Raw genomic sequence first — 21,662 nt, forward strand, 5'->3', positions numbered from 1 at the left:
CATAATGAATTCCACCAAGTATCAGGCAACACTTATTTTCCACCATCATTTGCAAATAAATTCATAAAAAATCCTACAATGTGATTTTCTGGATTTTTTTTATTTTATTTTATTTTGTCTGTCATAGTTAAAGTGTACCTATGATGAAAATTACAGGCCTCATCTTTTTAAGTGGGAGAACTTGCACAATTGGTGGCTGGCTAAATACTTTTTTTGCCCCACTGTACACATTTGTACGAATGCCGCACACCTGCCCCACACACACACAGTGACCCTGGTTGATAGTGCTTAACCCACATTGATCCTGTATTTGGATTTCAATTTGGAGGTAAAGACTTGAATAGTCAAGTCTTCAGGTGGTTTTGTTCAATACCTAAATTGATCCTGAAAAGTAGGCAGGGGGGGGGGGGTCTCTAAAGAACTGCAAACATTAGTACAGTACTAAATATGGCATTTTTTGAGAGCCTTTTCAGATACAGTAGATAAACAAGGAATGTAGTGTATGTGAAAATTACCAGCTTAGTCACACCAATTTTAGGTGCCATGAGCTGCTGTGAGTGTGAATTAACACTTGAGCTGCATAGGGCTGTGTGAAGGCTACAGGGACCACTTTAAAACATGGAGAAGAAGAACATATCCTTTGGGTGCGTTGTTTGGAGGACCTAGTGGTCCGTTGTTCAGATACATTGCAGTTATGGTGTTAACCATCGAGTCTTCATTGATTATTTTTTTATATGGAAAACACCTCGTCACCCTAGAATACATATATAAATCAAAAGTACTTATAAAACTATTTTTTCATTGGCAGATGTAACACAGTCCTCCAGTCACACAGATAGATGGGGCTCCAAGGTAATGTTTCCACTATGTACAGATCTAGGATCAGCTTCTAGCATCACTTTACCATTAGTAGGGACAATGCTAAAAACTGACCCAGGAACAGTGTGCTGGGGCACCCACACCCTACTCCGATATGGAGGTAGTCTTTGCACACTGGTTTACAATTCCAATCAATATTTGAAATGGGATGTGTCCTATGGAAACAGATGGATGAATCTATTCCATCTGGCCCATGGACTTTTATCGGCCTGCTGATATGAGAAAATAAAGTTACAGCAGCATTAATGTTTTTACTATAAATCTACTGTAATTCTATTTTTATGGGTGTCGACTACCAGTCATGGTGTGTCAGTTCAGGTCAAACACAATAATTAGTCTTGGAAAGGTAAAACATTTAAGGATGATCGGTCCATTCTCAGAATGAAGTCACACAGAGACATATGAAATCATATGCATTCATCATTGTCCGTGTTTCAGCGCATCGAAAGTTCAGATTATTTAAACTTCTTACATACATAAGTGTCAGAAACGGACAGTTTTAACTGCACCTAATTGTGTAGGAGAACCACACAGCATAAACATGACAATAAGTGAATCAAAATCTTTATTTGTTACATTGTGTTACATTCAATATCCAATGAGTTTGTTTTTCGACACGCACATAATAAGACCAATACAAACAAGCAGATTTTGTGTCTTTCCTAACGGAGGAACAGATGAACAAAATATACTTTCACACCCTCAGTATGTACACATCTTCCAACTTCATACAAGTTGATACCTTCAACATTTACAGAATAAATGAGTGGTTTCTGAGGAACGGGATAAAAATCGACACAATGGCAGGCTAGAGTATCAATTCAATTGAGAATTTAAATTCATTGAGGCCATTTGAAAATCAGCAATAGGTTAGACATTCCATATTCAAAACAGTTAACACTAGTAAATTGACAGCAAAAGTCATGCCTGAAGTGACATTTTACTGGCCTGGACACAGATCAGGTTGTGCTAGAAAGCACAAACTCTTGAAGTTGCTAACAACCCTAGGAGTTGGCTATACAGCACAAACAGATCTGGGACCAGACTAACATTTTACTGCATTATTGATCCTCAAACACAGGACTTGTCAATTGCCAATAAGCAAGTAACCGGAAATGACAGTAATATTATTCTGGAGAAATATAAATAACTCAAGTGAGCCTTTAGCTTCCCCAGATACAGTAAGGTTTCAATAGTTTAGTACAATTCATCTTTTCCTTAACAGTCAAGAAAATGGAAATCATTCCAAAATTAAACACAAAATTAGCAATCTATGGAACGAAAGTGGAGGAAATGTTATTTCCTGAAAGTATAAATGGCTCGGGTAGATCACCACGGAAAATATCATGCAAAAGAAATATAGTTCCGGATTATTTTACATATTGTAAAAAAAAAGAGAATAATAACGTATAAAATCTGTGTTTTAGACAGACCCAGTTACATACACGGGGGGTATGAACAGGACGCCAGTAGTAGCCATCCAACCCTTAATAGATCATTTTTTAAATGGCTACATAAAACTACTGTGTTTCAGCCCTGTTGTGTTGTCTGAAATCAAATCAAGCACAAATAAAGACACTTTGGTGAAAAAAAAAGAGAAGTACATCCTCTGCCACTACACACTAGTGATTTAATGGTCTGAATTTGGTTTTAGGCTGGACATAAAACAAAAATATTATGGACACAACATGGCGGTATGTATCAGGTTCTCTAGTCTGTGATGTCACATCTGGAATGGGATGTTAAACACAGTACTCATGACAAATCATTTTTTAAATCACCAAAGACGATAATTTTTCCAACTGTGACTATCAAAGTGAAACTCACCCTTAATATCACCAATCAACATTTTTTTTCATATATTTTTTAATTTGATATGGAAAGAAACAAACCAAGTGAATGTTTTTTTTATCCAAACCAAAATATATATATATATCCTGAATTCTACCATCAGATGTAGTGAATGTGAAATGCCACAGGTTTAAAAGTGAATAATGCCTAAAACGAGGTCAGTTGGTTGGGAGTGCATTGAGTACAAGGACCACGGTCGCATTCATTAGGGCACATCGTAGCAAAACACTGTACAACGGAAAACAAAACAAACGTTTCTCATTGGACTGATTGGAAGTTCTGGTTGACCCTCCCTTTTCATTCAGTTCGTTTAGTTCGCCTGTTTTGTAGCTTATGAACACAACCCAGATGCCATTGAGTATAAAAAGGCTCAATCTACCTGAGATTTTAAGTAAAAGTACATTTCCACACTCTCTAACTGGCACAAGTGTGCATGTGGGAAGAGAAAACCAAAATCACTAGGTAAGTCAAAAATGACCATTGACTGAAGTGAGATTTGAGTTCTGCAAATAAAAAATGTCCTTTTTTTTTTAGATAAAAGTAAATTTTTCTGATGTTTTGACCGGTCTATTTCGCTCCAGACCAACATAACAACAACAAACACGACATTAGATATGGTAAAATGACCAATGAAAAAGACCAATGCGTTTTATAGAAAAGCAAACAGAACTGGACTTCAAAAACCACAGTGATACGGCTGTGGGAACTGGTAACAGCCATAGAGTGGAAGCCATTTTGAGTGCAGACGGTAATCTCTTTGCCACGTCACAAGTCTAAAGTCACTGAGTATGTTCCCTCTGCTGACAGTCTGAAGCCTCGCAGCCAGGTGAGGTGAGTGCCCCAACCACAACCCATCAAAGAGTCCTACAATTTGTCGTGAGTCTAGCAGTGGAGGCTGCTGAGGGGAGGACGGCTCACAATAACGGCTGAAACGGTGCAAATGGAATGGCTTCAAACACCTGGAAACCATGTGTTTGATATTTTTGATACCATTCCAGCTATTCCGCTCCAGTCATTACCACGAGCCCGTCCTCCCCAATTAAGGTGCCACCAACCTCCTGTGAAGTCTAGACAGAAATACAGTAAGTGGCAAATAAGCAGTGTTGTGGCGCGGGGTGGGAAAAACTAAGATGGTCAGGTGCCGTGGCTGCGGTGAGTCAGCATAGAAATAAAAAAATAATTGTTGACCTCAAGTTGAATCGCAACTTGCTCATAATTTACATAACAAAAAAAAAACATTTGTTATATAGAATCTTTGCAGTCCTTGTGTCAGTCTCTCTCTGTGTGGGGGAGTGAGGTGAAAGGTGAAAGTTCACCGGTTGAGGCTGCGCTCCTCTACCTCCTGGAAGAGAGAGGTGTAGAACTCGGGCTCCAGCTGCTTGTTGCGGTAGCGGTTCACCACCTCAGCGATCTTCTGTTTCCGACGCACGTGTGGCGGGTTGTACGAGTCACTCTCCAGCCGCTTCCGCCGGCACGCGTTGATCACCGTCTGTCTCACCAGGAACCCTTAGAGGAGAAAGAGGACCAATGGCTCAGGACTTTGGAGCTAGGTCGAGTGACTCACACACACATTTGGCAGGTGTGAAGACAGACAGACACACAGTGCCACTCGTCACTGATGGCTAACACACACACAAGCACCCCATCACTCCCACACTTTTTCTCTCTCTCACCTAGTGACCTTCTGCTGACCACCATGCCGTCCACCAGGGGGACGACCATGCTGAACTTGCCCAGGGCCCCGTGCAGGCGGATCCGGAACAGGCCAGTCCTCAGAGGGTGGATGAAGATCACCTGCACATCCTGACCTGATGACGTGGGCCTGAAAGGAGGAGGGGAGGGTTGGACATGCATAGAGAGAGAGGCAGTTAGGAAGAGGAGGGAGAGCAGAAAGGTGGAAGTAGAACAGAGCAGATATGATACGCTGTCTCCGCTGCAGAGGAGCTATGAGCACCTCTTACCATTCTGCTTTATGGAGGTCAGCCACCATCCAGCTGGCCTGGCTTTGTTCCTGTACTGTCTCTAGCGTGCATTGCCTTGCTCCTGTATTCTGTTCTATATGCTGCCCTGGCAGACCTAGTCCAGGCCACTGACCTGACTGCTTTGTCTCCTCAGCTAAATTAACATCACGAATAATCATACAGCCGGAAATAACTTTTGGATATCAGAGCGGCGGTAACTCACCAGCCATACGACCAGGAATACAACTTTCCCGAATTGGATCCTTTGTTCGTACCCCCCCAGGGAAATTGAACAGAGGTATATCCGACTCAGGAGGCGTGCACACCATTCACCACTTCTGAGTATATTCACTCTCCGGACAATAAAGTAGACAAGCTCAGGGCGAGTATCTCCTTCCAGAGAGACATCAGGGACTGTAAACATCCTCTGTTTCACATAATCATGGCTCTCTCGAGATATACTTTCCCCGTCCATACAGCCAGCTGGGTTCTCAGTACATCGCACAGACAGGAATACAGAACTCTCCGGAAAGATGAAAGGCGGGGGTGTATGTTTCATGATTAACCAGTTGATTGTGATAACATACAGAAACAAAAGTGCTATTGTTCACCTAACCTAGAATACCTCAATCAAATACCGACCGTATTACCTCCCAAGATAGTCACAGCCGTGTATATTCCCTTCAAGCCAATACCACAACGGCCCTCAAGGAACTTCACTGGACTTTATTCAAATCACATATCATGAGGCCGCATTTATTTTAGCTGGGGATTTTAACAAAGCAAATTTGAGAAAAACGCAACTGAAGTTCTATCAACACATTGACTGCAGCACTCGTTCTGGTAAAATACTTGACCATCGCTACTCCCCCTTTTGAAATGCCCACAAGGACCTCCCGCGCCCTCCTGTCGTCAAATCAGATCACGATTCCATTTTTCTCCTCTCTTCCTATAGGTAGAAACAAACAAGAAGTACCCGTGCTAAGGTGTATTCAACGCTGGTCTGACCAATCGGAAATCCATGCTTCAAGATTGTTTTGATCCCGCGGACTGGGATATGTTCCAGGTAGCCTCTAGGAATAACATTGACGTATACATGGACACTGTGATTGAGTTCATCAGGAAGTGTATAGGGGATGTTGTTCCCACTGTGACTTTTAAAACCTGCCCAAACCACAAACGGTGGATAGATGGCAGCATTCGCACAAAACTGAAAGAGCAAACCATCCTTATTTAACCATGGCAAGGTGACTGGTTATATGGTCAAATACAAACAATGTAGTTATTCACTCTGTAAGGCGATCAAAACAGGCAAAATGTCAGTATAGAGACAAAGTGGAGTCACAATTCAACAGCTCAGACACGAGACGTGTGTGGCAGGGTCTACAGACAATCACGAATTACAAAGGGAAACCAGCCACGTCGCGGACACCAACATCTTGCTCCCAGACAAGGCTGCCAGCCGAGACAGCATCCCTAGCCGCGTCCTCAGAGCATGTGCAGACCAGCTGGCTGGAGTGTTTACGGATATATTCAATCTCTCCGTATCTCAGTCTGCTGTCCCCACTTCCTTCAAGATGTCCACCATTGTTCCTGTACCCAAGAAAGCACAAGGTAACTGAACTAAATGACTATCGCCCCATAGCACTCACTTCTGTCATCTTGAATTGCTTTGAGAGACTAGTCAAGGATCAAATCACTTCTACCTTACCTGACACCCTAGAACCTTCTCAATTTGCTTACCGCCCTAATGGATCCACAGACGATGCAATCTCCATCACACTGCACACTGCCCTATCCCATCTGGACAAGAGAAATACCTACGTAAGAATGCTGTTCATTGACTATAGCTCAGCCTTCAACACCATAGTACCCTCCAAGCTCATCCTTAGCTTGGAGCCCTGGGTCTGAACCATGCCCTGTGCAACTGGGTCCTGGACTTCCATCACCCCCAGGTGATGAGGAAACAACACCTCCACGTCGCTGATCCTCAACACAGGGACACCACAAGGGTGTGTGCTCAGCCACCTCCTGTACTCCCTGTTCACCCATGACTGCGTGGTCAAGCACACCTCCAACTCAATCATCACGTTTGCAGAAGACACGAAAGTAGTAGGCTTGATTACCAACAACTACGAGACGGCCTACAGGGAGGTGGTGAGGAAAATAACCTCATCCTCAACAAAACGAAGCAGCTGATCGTGGACTTCAGGAAACAGCAGAGGGAGCACAGCACGCCCCTATCCACATCGACAAACCCACAGTGGAGAAGGTGGAAAGCTTCAAGTTCCTCTGTGTATACATCACTGACAATCTGAAATGGTCGAACCACACAGACAGTGTGGTGAAGGCGCAACAGCACCTCTTCAACCTCAGGAGGCTGAAGAAACTCAGCTTGGACCCTAAGACCCTCACACATTTGACAGATGCACAATTGAGAGCATCATGTCAGGCTGTATCACCGCCTGGTACGGAAACTGCACCGCCTACAACCGCAGGACTCTCCAGAGGGTGGTGCAGTCTGCCCAACGCATCACTGGGGATCACCGGCTTCTATGTCAAGGCCATCAGACTGTTAAATAGCCATCACAAGCCGGCTACCACACGGTTACTCAACCCTGCACCTGAGAGGCTTCTACCCTATATACATAGACTAACTGGCCACTTTAATAATGTTTACATACTGCTTTACTCATCTCATGTATTCTATTCTATTGTAATTGAATTTACATATTTCTTAATTCCAATCTTTTACTTTTAGATTTGTGTGTGTTGTTGTGAATTGTTAGATATTACTGCACTGTTGGAGCTAGGAACACAAGCACTTCACACTACACCCGCAATAACATCTGCTAAATATGTGTATGTGACCAATAAAATGCAGCAAACAAATATGTAGGGTCATAAGCTTGATGTAGTCATTGCATGCTATGAATATGGGACCAAATACTAAACCTTTGACTACTTTAATACACTATGTGGATTTGTCCAAATACTTATGACACATGGGGGGGACTAAATACATAGTGCTTCATTTCTAAAAAAGTAAAACAGATATGTTTGAAAATACCCTTGAACTGAAGGTCAGATTCTGTACTGTTGCATTATAGAAAACATTTGATCTCAAATCCAAAATGCTGGAGTATAGAGCCAAATGTAAAGTTTTAGCTTCACCGTCCAAATAAATAAACTCAGAGTGTACTTTACCCTCGAGCCACACTGATCTTGCCGAGCTCACGTGAGACATTCATACATACATACATACATACATACATACATACATACATACATACACACTGCTCAAAAACATAAAGGGAACACTAAAATAATACATCCTAGATCTGAATGAATGAAATATTCTTATTAAATACTTTTTTCTTTACATAGTTGAATGTGCTGACAACAAAAATCACGCAAAAATTATCAATGGAAATCAAATTGATCAACCCATGGAGGTCTGGATTTGGAGTCACACTCAAAATGAAAGTGGAAAACCACACTACAGGCTGATCCAACTTTGATGTAATGTCCTTAAAACAAGTCAAAATGAGGCTTAGTAGTGTGTGTGGCCTCCACGTGCCTGTATGACCTCCCTACAACGCCTGGGCATGCTCCTGATGAGGTGGCGGATGGTCTCCTCCTATGGCCTCCTCCACGTCTCCTGATGTACTGGCCTGTCTCCTGGTAGCGCCTCCATGCTTTGGACACTACGCTGACAGACACAGCAAACCTTCTTGCCACAGCTCGCATTGATGTGCCATCCTGGATGAGCTGCACTACCTGAGCCACTTATGTGGGTTGTAGACTCCGTCTCATGCTACCACTAGAGTGAAAGCACCGCCAGCATTCAAAAGTGACCAAAACATCAGCCAGGAAGCATAGGAACTGAGAAGTGGTCTGTGGTCACCACCTGCAGAACCACTCCTTTATTGGGGGTGTCTTGCTAATTGCCTATAATTTCCACCTGATATCTATTGCATTTGCACAACAGCATGTGACATTTATTGTCAATCAGTGTTGCTTCCTAAGTGGACAGTTTGATTTCACAGAAGTATGATTGACTTGGAGTTACATTGTGCTGTTTAATTGTTCCCATTATTTTTTTGAGCAGTGTATATATGACTGGAGTAAAGGACAACTGTCTGGTCTTGGCATACTCTGAGCTTCTACCTGGCAAGTCAGAAGAGGATAGAGCTCCTTTAGGAGGTCTATTGAACTCTTTTCTAGGAGTTTATCCTTGTCATTATCGCCTTCGCTTGCTCTTTTGAGGGTTTAATCACCCATTTAAATTGAACCATTAGGTCCAGTTTCCAGACGCCTTGACTAAAATGCATGCTTAGAGGAGAATCTCCATTTAAAAAGTTTCATGTTTTATTATGTATTAGTATTGATGGATAGGGAGTGCTTTGAGAGAGGCTGTCAGTGTTGACTAGTGATGGATAGGGAGTGCTTTGAGAGAGGCTGTCAGTGTTGACTAGTGATGGATAGGGAGTGCTTTGAGACAGGCTGTCAGTGTTGATTAGTGATGGATAGGGAGTGCTTTGAGAAAGGCTGTCAGTGTTGACTAGTGATGGATAGGGAGTGCTTTGAGAAAGGCTGTCAGTGTTGACTAGTGATGGATAGGGAGTGCTTTGAGAGAGGCTGTCAGTGTTGACTAGTGATGGATAGGGAGTGCTTTGAGAAAGGCTGTCAGTGTTGACTAGTGATGGATAGGGAGTGATTTGAGAGAGGCTGTCAGTGTTGACTAGTGATGGATAGGGAGTGATTTGAGACAGGCTGTCAGTGTTGACTAGTGATGGATAGGGAGTGCTTTGAGACAGGCTGTCAGTGTTGACTAGTGATGGATAGGGAGTGCTTTGAGAAAGGCTGTCAGTGTTGACTAGTGATGGATAGGGAGTGCTTTGAGACAGGCTGTCAGTGTTGACTAGTGATGGATAGGGAGTGCTTTGAGACAGACTGTCAGTGTTGACTAGTGATGGATAGGGAGTGCTTTGAGAGAGGCTGTCAGTGTTGACTAGTGATGGATAGGGAGTGCTTTGAGAAAGGCTGTCAGTGTTGACTAGTGATGGTTAGGGAGTGCTTTGAGAGAGGCTGTCAGTGTTGACTAGTGATGGATAGGGAGTGCTTTGAGACAGGCTGTCAGTGTTGACTAGTGATGGATAGGGAGTGCTTTGAGACAGGCTGTCAGTGTTGACTAGTGATGGATAGGGAGTGCTTTGAGAGAGGCTGTCAGTGTTGACTAGTGATGGATAGGGAGTGCTTTGAGACAGGCTGTCAGTGTTGACTAGTGATGGATAGGGAGTGCTTTGAGAGAGGCTGTCAGTGTTGACTAGTGATGGATAGGGAGTGATTTGAGACAGGCTGTCAGTGTTGACTAGTGATGGATAGGGAGTGCTTTGAGACAGGCTGTCAGTGTTGACTAGTGATTGATAGGGAGTGCTTTGAGACAGGCTGTCAGTGTTGACTAGTGATGGATAGGGAGTGCTTTGAGAGAGGCTGTCAGTGTTGACTAGTGATGGATAGGGAGTGATTTGAGACAAGCTGTCAGTGTTGACTAGTGATGGATAGGGAGTGCTTTGAGACAGGCTGTCAGTGTTGACTAGTGATGGATAGGGAGTGATTTGAGACAGGCTGTCAGTGTTGACTAGTGATGGATAGGGAGTGATTTGAGACAGGCTGTCAGTGTTGACTAGTGATGGATAGGGAGTGATTTGAGACAGGCTGTCAGTGTTGACTAGTGATGGATAGGGAGTGATTTGAGACAGGCTGTCAGTGTTGACTAGTGATGGATAGGGAGTCGGCAGTGCAGTAACCTTGTGGATGTGCTACTGTTGGCCGTGGTCTCCACTCCAGTGCTAGTCTCTACCAGCAGGTCAGCCAGAGGAAAGTTATCTACAACACAGGAATTCGACATACATGGCAGTTCAAACTTTTCGTTGCACACAACTTATCAAGGTGCAGTGAAATCAGTCATTTCAGAAATATGAAGATATTCCTCCAGAAAAATAAACATTTAACAACTCGAGTTGTATCTGATAGTAAAATGTCCGTAAGGACATGTCTGTAGTTAAAATGTCTGTAAAATGTCTGTAAGGACATGTCTGTAGTTTCTACAGATCTGATACACTGTTTCTACCAATAGTACAAATATTTCATGACTAGATAAGACTTGAGTTCCACTGGATTTCATAAAGAACCAAAATGGCAGCCAAAAGAGGCCAGTTTCAGCGTGAAGCAGCAGGAAGGTAGCCTACCGATATCGTCGTAGCGCTCCACCCAGACCACCAGTACTTTGGTCTCGGGGCCCATTGGAGGGATGGTCCTGCCAGGAGGCATCTTCTTAGACTTCACCGTGGGACTCTAAGGGACAGACAATAGCGTAAATCACGTGAACAAGCTAGAACAAAGAAAACTACAGGCTAAATTCCTCCTTAAAGCAGCTTTAAGGCCTCAACACAGTTGTATTTAAACCTTTGCATAGCGATCACCATTCGCTAACCACAGCCATGTAAGTCCCGAGTCCCTGAAGGCAAGAATGAAAACCAGAAGTGCTTTAGCCCTCCAGACATGAATTGAAAATCCCCGGGGTAGGATTTGGGTTTAGGTCACTGATCAGGTCGGTCGGTCTGAGGAAAATAATACTAGTATAGTGTTCACATGTAGACACTGGTATGGTGCTGGAGAGAGCGCTAACGATGTTGAAGTGCTATAATAGTCTGCGGTGTGTCTTACCCTCTGCCCAGGGGCCACGTTGTCAGAGTGGTTGGGGAAGAGGTCCAGTGTGAGGTTGGACTGTTTCAGCAGGCTGGGCAGCAGGTCCATCTGAGAGTCTGGCTCTCCCGTAGGGAAACTGTTCTCTGACGACTCCCCTACAGAAACAACACAAAGACAAGTCTGCATCCCAAACTGCACCCACTCCAGGTCACTCAACATCTATAACTAGTAGAAATGATAAAATAACCTACACTTTTTCATATAACTGCCCCTTTTCTGGCCTGCAAATTGCATTTGACAAACAAATCGGTCCTAAAAGTAAACTGTACAGCACTCTGCTGAATTTTGAAATCACGATGTGGCCCGCCTCGAGACAAGATGATGCCCACCCTGCCCTATGTAATGCCAGTTCCATAGCGTTTCTTATTAGACAGGTTCAGGTAGTCCCTCCGTGTATTAGTATGTTCTCTCTGTTAAGTGCCTAATGAATACCACCCTGCTTAATGGCTACCTAATGAATACCACCCTGCTTAATGGCTACCTAATACAATTACAACGCTCCACAACACTATCTAATATAATTACAACGCTCTAGAAAAGAAAGAAGATTTGTAGAACAAATGATGGGAAATCCATAAAGACACACAGTGGGGATTTCCTTACGGAGAACAGTGGCTTTTGGATCCATGAGAAACAAAGAGAAAGATGAGGAGAGAATAGAAAAAGTGAAGGCTTAAAAAGAGAGATGAAGAATGTACTGTAGAGAAAATAAAGACAGGAGGATCGGAAACTGGGATGAGGAGTGAGAGAAAAGTAATGAGAAGTGAAGATGGGAGAGGGATGAGGCCCACCGGTGGACTCTGTGAGCGAGGGAACGACGAAGGCAATTTCGGTCAAGGCGTCTGCATAGTACAGCACCCGCTTCTCTCCGTTGAACACGCCCCCACCCGTGTCTCCCAGGGCGACCATGTCATCTGTGGGGACAGAGAACAACTTCCTTACTACTGTATAAAAAAAAAATATATATTTTTTTTATAGAAAACAATAAATATATTAATGATTTGGCACGATAATGTGAAAAAAGTATAGAAGCCTTGGGGGTAGGGCTGGTTGGGTGGGGTCTACCTCCCACCTGGTGGGTTGCTGTCTACGGTAGTGTTGTTGTTCTTGTTGATGGACCAGCTGGTGTAGACACTGCCTGTCCAGCCCGGGTGCTGCCCCACCTCCACGGGCCAGCCCAGCGACAGCAGGAACTCCAGGAAGTGGTGCTGCACGTTGGAGCTAGACTCCACGTTCCTCAGGATCTGGTATGGGACAGTGATAGAGACAGACAGAAATAGAAATGAATTGTCAAGTCTTGTCTATAAATTATTTTACAGGGTCCAAAACTATTTTAAACTTTTTTTAAAGTGTATTCTCCTCGAGACAGATTTTTTTTTATCACTTTACAAAAACGACCAACTCAGCAGACAGACCCCCATCTTGACATTTTCAAATTTCTACACACTTGGCCAAACCAACAGATAATAAATTACCTGATATGAACTGGATAATATTATGGAGCATTTTGCGTCAGACTATGGGTAATATCAGTGATAAATTCAGATAGTAACTCCCCTTTAACCCCGTTGATTGCCCTCCCCTTTAACCCCGTTGATTGCCCTCCCCTTTAACCCCGTTGATTGCCCTCCCCTTTAACCCCGTTGATTGCCTTCCCCTTTAACCCCGTTGATTGCCCTCCCCTTTAACCCCGTTGACTTCCCTCCCCTTTAACCCCGTTGACTTCCCTCCCCTTTAACCCCGTTGACTTCCCTCCCCTTTAACCCCGTTGACTTCCCTCCCCTTTAACCCCGTTGATTGCCCTCCCCTTTAACCCTGTTGATTGCCCTCCCCTTTAACCCCGTTGATTGCCCTCCCCTTTAACCACGTTGACCAGTCACCTCCTGACTGCTCTTCTGGCCAGCCTTCATGTAGAAGAGGAAGACTGTGTCACAGGGCCGGCAGGGCAGCAGGTCCAGGTAGCTCATGTCATCAAAGAAGCCAGGCAACCCAGAGTCCAGTGCAATCAGGTGGGGAGGTAGGCGACTGTTGCCGGGCTCCTGGAGGGCAGGAAACAAAGTTAAATGTGATTGGCTGGTTTAAATCAGCAGATTTAAGGGCCAGTTTAACTGCGGTATTAGTTTGACTATATTTTGCTACCATATGATAACCCATGGCATCAAATGATCTATACAGGGTTTCAACTTAATTACATCTGGCAGGGTGGATTGCATGCTTTCCTGCTAATACTTTCAAGGATCCTTGAAGTAGTCACTGATCTAACAGGATTGGATAGGTGAAAGCAAAAGGTTCCACTACATGCATGTCACGTACCTTTTCTGTTTCAATCCCTTCAAAACCGACCCATTCTTTCCTCTCCCCTTCCTTGACTTGTTCCCCTCCACTCCTCCCTCTCCTTTCCTTTCCTCTCCTCCCACTCCACTCCACTCCACATCCCAGTCCTCCCTCTTCTCCCCTCCTCCCTTACCTTGTTCCCCTCACTCCCCCGCCTTGTTTCCCTCGACTCTTCCCCCTCTCCCTGGTCCCCCCCCCCTTCCTTCTATTCCCACAGTACCTTGAGAGCCTCCAGAGACAGGAAGCCAAAGTGCGACAGGAAAAGGCGGGCGGTCTGGAACTCTTGAGAGGGCGGTGGGGGCTTGCAGTCCGTCAGCGGGTCTGGGAAGCTCTTGTTGCACCAGTGCTCCTCGCTGCTGTGCTCCAGTGTTGTTTCATACTCAGTCTGCTTGGCCATCACACCACACAGCTTGTTGTGCTGCATCTCCAGCTGAGAAGCAAAGAGAGAGAGGGCAGAGAGAGAGAGAGAGAGAGGGGGGGGGGGCAGAGAGGGGGCAGGATGATGTTGCCTATTGACATTTGAGAAGGTCAGTTTTGTTTATGTGTTTCCTCTCAAAATGGTGGTTAGGAGAGGGTAAGCACTGATCCAAGATCTGTGTCAAAGGACATATGAGCTGCACGCTAACCAAGGTCACCAGGTGCACAGTGTTTCCACCGACACATTGGTGCGGCTGGCTTCCGGGTTGGATGCGCGCTGTGTTAAGAAGCAGTGCGGCTTGGTTGGGTTTCGGAGCAGTGCGGCTTGGTTGGGTTTCTCATCGCTACAACTCCCGTACGGGAGTTGTAGCGATGAGACAAGATAGTAGCTACTACACAATTGGATACCACGAAATTGGGGAGAAAAGGGGTTAAAAAAAGAAAATAGTAGTAGTCTTGGTTGAAGGCCATACCATACAAGATCACTCCCAGGACAAATAAGGCATTTGAGTTGTGCTAGCGAGTCCCATTGCATACATACATACACCCAATCACATCAAACCACACACCCAATCCCCTCATCAAAACCACCCCTGAAACACTCACACACCTAACATGAACAAATCTTCACAAAACCCTCATAATCCCACAAAACCAATACAGTGCAAACCCAATCCCTAGCCCCCAAACATAAACAACTAACATCAAAACCTCTCTTTCCCAGCATGAATTATATGTATAAGTGAAACATGTCCGTTTGTGTGAGGACAACTCCCGCCCAGATCACTGTCCTTCAGCGTTGTGCGTGTTACGAAGAGTTCGGCTTGTCAGTTGAGGAACACTGCATTCCACAAAGCATTTTCAGATAGACACCGATTCATTGACGTGGAGGAGTTCACTGAGAATAACAGTCTAAAGTCAGACTACATTTTACATTTAAAGTTAGCCTACATTTTGTTTATCATTTATATGCTAGTTGTACAAAGTGCCCCATCTGGGCCATATTCCTTAAGCTGACCTTGGATCCATTTTTTATTTATTCATTAATAACAGGGGGACCAGATCCTAGATACCCGTTTTGAGGCGCTTTGTAAATACAGACCCTGGCTGATGAGAACACTACCTCTACTCTGCAATACAATCCTCATTAGGGCAACGGAGACAATTATTCTAACATGGACGGACTACCAAAGCTAACCTACCTCCTCATCTACAATATCATGCAGGTCTGGAATGCTTAGGTCCGCTTTCACAAATGGAATTTTGTCCACTTCTTCAGGGAAGGGTCTGTGTTTGACGTTGAACCGGATCCCTACATCATTTTTGGGAGTGGGCCGGCTCTCTGGGACAAACACCTGCTACAGAGAGAAGAGGGGAAGAGAAAGGAGAGATGAGAGAGACTTATGAGAGACACATACCCCTGAGAAAGGAGCTGGGAAGACTCAACAAGAAACATGAGCTGACATCTGATCATTTAGCATGGTTAAAAGCTCTACAATGAATATCAATGCCCTGACGCAGAAATGTTTTCACCAAAACAGGTCTGGGACCAACATCAGGAATCATTGTTCATATTGAATGAGAATATTGCACTACTTGACATTACTAGTGTCTCATTAAAGCTATGTGAAAAAAGCTGCTTTATAACAATGGAGTTGCTAGTTAAATTAGATGTTAATGTGAACCTGGACACTAATAGAAATGTAGTGACCATATCACCATAACGAATCTAAAGGGTTATCTACCGTGTGTTACCTTGTGGCTGGCGCGGGCCTCCCTGGGCTGATGGAAGAGCTGCCTAATGATCTACCGTGTGTTACCTTGTGGCTGGCGCGGGCCTCCCTGGGCTGATGGAAGAGCTGCCTAATGATCTACCATGTGATACCTTGTGGCTGGCGCGGGCCTCCCTGGGCTGATGGAAGAGCTGCCTAATGATCTACCATGTGATACCTTGTGGCTGGCGTGGGCCTCCCTGGGCTGATGGAAGAGCTGCCTAATGATCTACCATGTGTTACCTTGTGGCTGGCGCGGGCCTCCCTGGGCTGATGGAAGAGCTGCCTAATGATCTACCGTGTGTTACCTTGTGGCTGGCGTGGGCCTCCCTGGGCTGATGGAAGAGCTGCCTAATGATCTACCGTGTGTTACCTTGTGGCTGGCGCGGGCCTCCCTGGGCTGATGGAAGAGCTGCCTAATGATCTACCGTGTGTTACCTTGTGGCTGGCGTGGGCCTCCCTGGGCTGATGGAAGAGCTGCCTAATGATCTACCATGTGTTACCTTGTGGCTGGCGCGGGCCTCCCTGGGCTGATGGAAGAGCTGCCTAATGATCTACCATGTGTTACCTTGTGGCTGGCGTGGGCCTCCCTGGGCTGATGGAAGAGCTGCATAATGATCTACCGTGTGTTACCTTTTGGCTGGCGCGGGCCTCCCTGGGCTGATGGAAGAGCTGCCTAATGATCTACCATGTGTTACCTTGTGGCTGGCGTGGGCCTCCCTGGGCTGATGGAAGAGCTGCCTAATGATCTACCATGTGTTACCTTGTGGCTGGCGCGGGCCTCCCTGGGCTGATGGAAGAGCTGCATGGTCCAGGCGTGTCTCCCGGACATCCCCCTGATCAACATGGTCACGGACGGACAGGGATCTGCTGACAGACACAGACACACATAGGGCAACCAGGTCAAAAGGGTCTTTCTCATTCGACACCATACAGAAGACAGACAAACTGGGGGGAGTGGACTTTGTTTTTTGCTGCTAAAAGTTGAAACATTTTTAAGTTGCGTGCTCTAATGAAAATGACCCAAGACTAATTCTTATTAGCTATCAGTCTGGTATAGGTGAAGATGTTGAGGACTGATAACAGGTGGGAGGATAACTGACAGCTCGTAGAGGATAACTGACAGCTTGTAGAGGATAACTGACAGCATGTTGAGGATAACTGACAGCATGTTGAGGATAACTGACAGCATGTTGAGGATAACTGACAGCATGTTGAGGATAACTGACTTTGTTCGTTGCCCAGTGGCTGCTCTAGCATGGCCAGGATGACAGAGTTGTCCAGGACAAAGTAGCGGAAGTTCTTGTGACTGGTGGAGGTCAGCCTGGAGTACTTGATCAGGGTGTCCTCGTTCAGCAGGCTGCAGGGGGAGGCGGGGCCACTAGGCGACGGGAACGCCCCCAGGACTTGCATTATACTGTCAGGGAATGCAAAGAGAAGGTTTCCACTAGTTAACACAGCCACAAAGTACAAATGAGCTAAATCATTAAAATGTAGAAAACAAAAATGTGCTTTTTGGTGTTAATTTAAGGGTTAGGTGTAAGGTTATCAGTGTGGTTAATCTTAGTTTTGAAATCACATTAAGAAGAGAAACTAGAAATAGGCGGGGTTTAAGACTCTGTGGCTACTAGTGACTCCAGAGGTGCAGTACTGACAGGGAGAGTAAAGAGAGGATGAGGAGTGACTTCAGAGCTACTAGGAGGAGGATGGCTCGTAATAAATGGCCAGAATGGACCTAATGGAATGGCATCAAACACTTGGAAACCATGAGTTTGATGTATTTGATACCATTCCACTAATTTCTCTCCTGTCATTACCACGAGCCCGTTCTCCCCAATGAAGGTACCGCCAACATCCTGTGTTCCAGAGGTACAGTGCATTGGAAAGATAGAAAGGATATACGAGGCAGAAATCCCCACTATAATACATTTCAAACACTGAATCGTATATGAATAAACATGTAAACCCTGAATAAAGTGAATTAGTCAACGTATTTTGTAATTAGACATAAATACTTCAGGTAAAATGGTTGCAAACAATTAAAAGCTATGGTCTGATTGGTACATACATTTTTGGACTTAAATTATTGATAGTCGTTGATCGTGGGACAATACGACAAATGCATGCCTCGTGAGCTTAGTTCAACTCTTTCGCTGAGCAGAACCCCAAAAATAAAGGTGGTTTTACTCCATTGTTTGCCAACAATGTATTTGTAAACGAACACGGTATAGCTTCTAAAACATCTTATTTTCTTCAGTCCCATCCTTCAGCTGATTACCAAAACAAGTGGTAGGTTGACCGACTCCTCTACAGAGAGAGACTTTAAACAGAGTAAAAGGTTTCAATTCCCCATGTCCTTATAACACCTCATATCTTTAACCTTTGTTCTGTTACATCACACATAGTCCTTGGCGATGTTCTCAAAACGTTCCACTGATTACACCTGTTCCATGTATTGGTTCACCAAGACCAGTGTGTATATAAAGAAGGGGACTGAGCCTAATAGACTACATTAGTTCTGAAGAGGCATCGTTTCAGAATGAGGGATGCTGTAGCTCTACTGGTGTTGCTGTTCTGTCTGTCTGGGGAATGGAGAGAGTGGAGGGGTCAGAGAGAATGACATTACTCAACAGGGTCAGAGTGAAGGGGGAGAGAGCAGGGACATCTGGACTGAGCTGAAGGAGTGGAGAGACATGGTGGTGGATCTGAGGAACATGGGGACCAGACTGACAGCCAGTGAGAGCCATGTGGAGGACCAGAGTGTGGATCTGAGGAACATGGGGACCAGACTGACAGCCAGTGAGAGCCATGTGGAGGATCAGAGTGTGGAGCTGAGGGTCACTAATAATGAACTGCAGGCCTCCCGAGTGGCACAGTGGTCTAAGGCACTGCATCACAGTGCTAGCTGTGCCACTAGATATCCTGGTTCGAGTCCAGGCTCTATCGCAGTTGGCCCTCGACCGGAAGACCCATGTGGCGGCGCACAATTGGCCCAGCGTCGCCCAGGTTAGGGGAGGGTTTGGCCGGCAGGGATGTCCTTGTCCCATCGCGCACGAGCGACTCCTGTGGCGGGCCGGGCGCAATGCACACTGCACACTGACACAGTGGCCAGTTGTACGGTGTTTCCTCTGACATTGGTGCGGCTGGCTTCCGGGTTAAGAGGGCATTGTGTCAAGAAGCAGTGCAGCTTGGTTGAGTTGAGTTGAGTTGAGTTGAGTTTCGGAGGACGCACAGCTCTTGACCTTTGCCTCTCCCGAATCCCTAAGGGAGTTGCAGCGAAGGGACAAGATTGTAACTACCAAATTGGATACCATGAAAAATAGGGCGAAAAAGGGTAAAAAAAAACAAAAAAAACAAATCTAAAACAAATAATAGGAAAAAACGAACAAACAAACAAATCTAGATGAACTGCAGTTCCACAAGAACAAGGTGGAGGAACTGGATAGAGAGAACACCGGTATAGTGAGGCAGCTACTTACTTTAGAACTGTGATTTAAGATTAGGAAAACAGTGGTGTGTTGAATTCATGAAAACTGTTTCCAGAGCGACAGCCAGGTGGAGGAACTGAAGAGACACAATGCATGTATGAACAACACCCTGTAAAGCCTTTTAATCTATGAACTAGATTATAAATGTCTACACTCTGTTTGTGATTAATATATTGTTATAGTAGTAATCGATGTCACTAATACTAGGTAGGCCCAGAGGCAGTGGGTAGGCCTATGTAAATGTGATGGGACTAGAATTGTTTTATGATTTTAATTATCCCCCATGTAGCATATTTAAACAATGATCAATATGGTTCTGTATCTTTCAGCCTTAGGGGTAAGGTGTATAATCAAACAATCTGGTGTATAATGTGAAGGTACAGTGCATTTGGAAAGTATTCAGACCCCTTGACTTTTACACATTTTGTTACATATCAGCCTTATTCTAAAATGTATCAGCATTTTTTTTTTCATCAATCCATACACACACACACACACACACACACACACACACACAACAAAAAATAAATACCTTATTCAGACCCTTTGCTATGAGACTCAAAATTGAGCCATCGGGGGAGAAGGTCATTGGTCAGGGAGGTGACCAAGAACCCAATGGTCACTGACAGAGCTCCAGAGTTCCTCTGTGAAGATGGGAGAACCTTCCAGAAGGACAACCATCTCTGCAGCACTCCACCAATCAGGCATTTATGGTAGAGTGGCCATGACTGTCCACATGGAGTTCGCCAAAAGGCACCTAAAGGACTCAGACAATGAGAAACAAGATTCTCTGGTCTGATGAAACCAAGATTGAACTTTTTGGCCTGAATGCCAAGTGTCACGTCTGGAGGAAACCTGGCACTATCCCTACGGTGAAGCATGGTGGTGGCAGCATCATGCTGTGGGGATGTTTTTCAGTGGCAGGGACTGGGAGACTAGTCAGGATCAAGGGAAAGATGAACAGAGCAAAGTACAGAAAGAACCTTGATAAAAAAAATTACTTGCTCCAGAGCACTCAGGACCTCAGGCTGGGACAAAGGTTCACCTTCCAACAGGATAACAACCCTAAGCACACAGCCAAGACAGCGCAGGAGTGGCTTCGGGACAAGTCTCTGAATGTCCTTGAGTGACCCAGCCAGAGCCCGGACATAAACTCGATCGAACATCTCTGGAGAGACCTGAAAATAGCTGTGCAGCGACGCTTCTCATCCAACCTGACAGAGCTTGAGAGGATCTGCAGAGAAGAATGGGAGAAACTCCCCAAACACAGGTGTGACAAGCTTATAGCGTCATACCCAAGAAGACTCGAGGCTGTAATCGCTGCCAAATGTCCTTCAACAAAGTACTGAGTAAAGGGTCTGAATAGTTACGTAAATATACTTTCAGTTTTGTATTTATAAATTAGTAAACACTTCTAAAAACCTGTTGTTGCTTTGTCGTCATTATGGGGTAGGGTGTGTAGATTGATTTAAAAAAAAATTTTACCCTCTCAATTTTAGAATAAGGCTGTCACATAAAGAAATGTGGAAAAAGTCAAGGGGTCTGAATACTTTCCAAATGCACTGTATACACACCTTCAAATGAGTGGATTCAGCTATTTCAGCCACACCCGTTGCTGAAAGGTATATAAAATGGAGCACACAGCCATGCTGTCTCCATAGACAAACATTGTCAGTAGAATGGCCTTACTGAAGAGCTCAGTGACTTTTAATGTGGCACCGTCATAGGGATGACACCTTTCCAACAAGTCAGTTTGTCAAATTTCTGCCCTGCTACAGCTGCCCCAATCAATTGTAAGTGCTGTTATTGTGAAGTGGAAATGTCGAGGAGCAACAACGGCTTAGCCGCAAAGTGGTAGGCCAACACATGCTCGCAGAACGGGACCGCCGAGTGCTGAAGAGTGTAAAAATAGTTTGTCTGTGGTTGCAACACTCACTACAGAGTTCCAAACTGCTTCTGGAAGCAACGTCAGCACAATAACTGTTCGTCAGGAGCTTCATGAAATGGGTTTCCATGGCTGAGCTGCTGCACACAAGCCTAAGATCATGTAATGCCAAGCGTCAACTGGAGTGGTGTAACCCAAAAATAAATGCATAGTGCAAACTAACGCTTGGTGGAGGAGAAATAATGGTTTGTGGTTGTTTTTCATGGTTCGGGCTTGGCCCCTTACTTCCAGTGAAGGGAAA

The 21,662-nt window shown here is 44.9% G+C and overlaps 1 protein-coding gene across 13 annotated transcripts in view; it reads right to left on the bottom strand.

Moving 5' to 3' along the window:
- Positions 1-1,425: 1,425 nt before the first annotated feature.
- The window catches only part of LOC139413847 (ral GTPase-activating protein subunit beta-like), a 57,815-nt gene continuing 37,578 nt past the window's right edge, over positions 1,426-21,662 (bottom strand). For 4 of the 13 annotated variants that reach the window (XM_071161653.1, XM_071161647.1, XM_071161650.1 and 1 more), the window contains exons 19-30: positions 17,218-17,405; positions 16,752-16,858; positions 15,419-15,574; positions 14,020-14,229; positions 13,346-13,504; positions 12,538-12,709; positions 12,257-12,379; positions 11,424-11,560; positions 10,946-11,051; positions 10,505-10,583; positions 4,404-4,552; positions 1,427-4,236 (exon numbers count right to left, since the gene is read on the bottom strand). In XM_071161653.1, the coding sequence (XP_071017754.1) occupies positions 4,043-4,236; positions 4,404-4,552; positions 10,505-10,583; positions 10,946-11,051; positions 11,424-11,560; positions 12,257-12,379; positions 12,538-12,709; positions 13,346-13,504; positions 14,020-14,229; positions 15,419-15,574; positions 16,752-16,858; positions 17,218-17,405 (1,780 nt within the window). In that variant the 3' untranslated portion in view covers positions 1,427-4,042. Of the gene's footprint in view, positions 4,237-4,403; positions 4,553-10,504; positions 10,584-10,945; positions 11,052-11,423; positions 11,561-12,256; positions 12,380-12,537; positions 12,710-13,345; positions 13,505-14,019; positions 14,230-15,418; positions 15,575-16,751; positions 16,859-17,217; positions 17,406-21,662 lie in introns of all 13 variants that reach the window. The other 9 variants (XM_071161654.1, XM_071161648.1, XM_071161644.1 and 6 more) reach the window with 4 other exon arrangements.

The sequence above is a fragment of the Oncorhynchus clarkii genome, chromosome 7, assembly GCF_045791955.1.
Source record: "Oncorhynchus clarkii lewisi isolate Uvic-CL-2024 chromosome 7, UVic_Ocla_1.0, whole genome shotgun sequence".
Taxonomy (NCBI): Eukaryota; Metazoa; Chordata; class Actinopteri; order Salmoniformes; family Salmonidae; genus Oncorhynchus; species Oncorhynchus clarkii.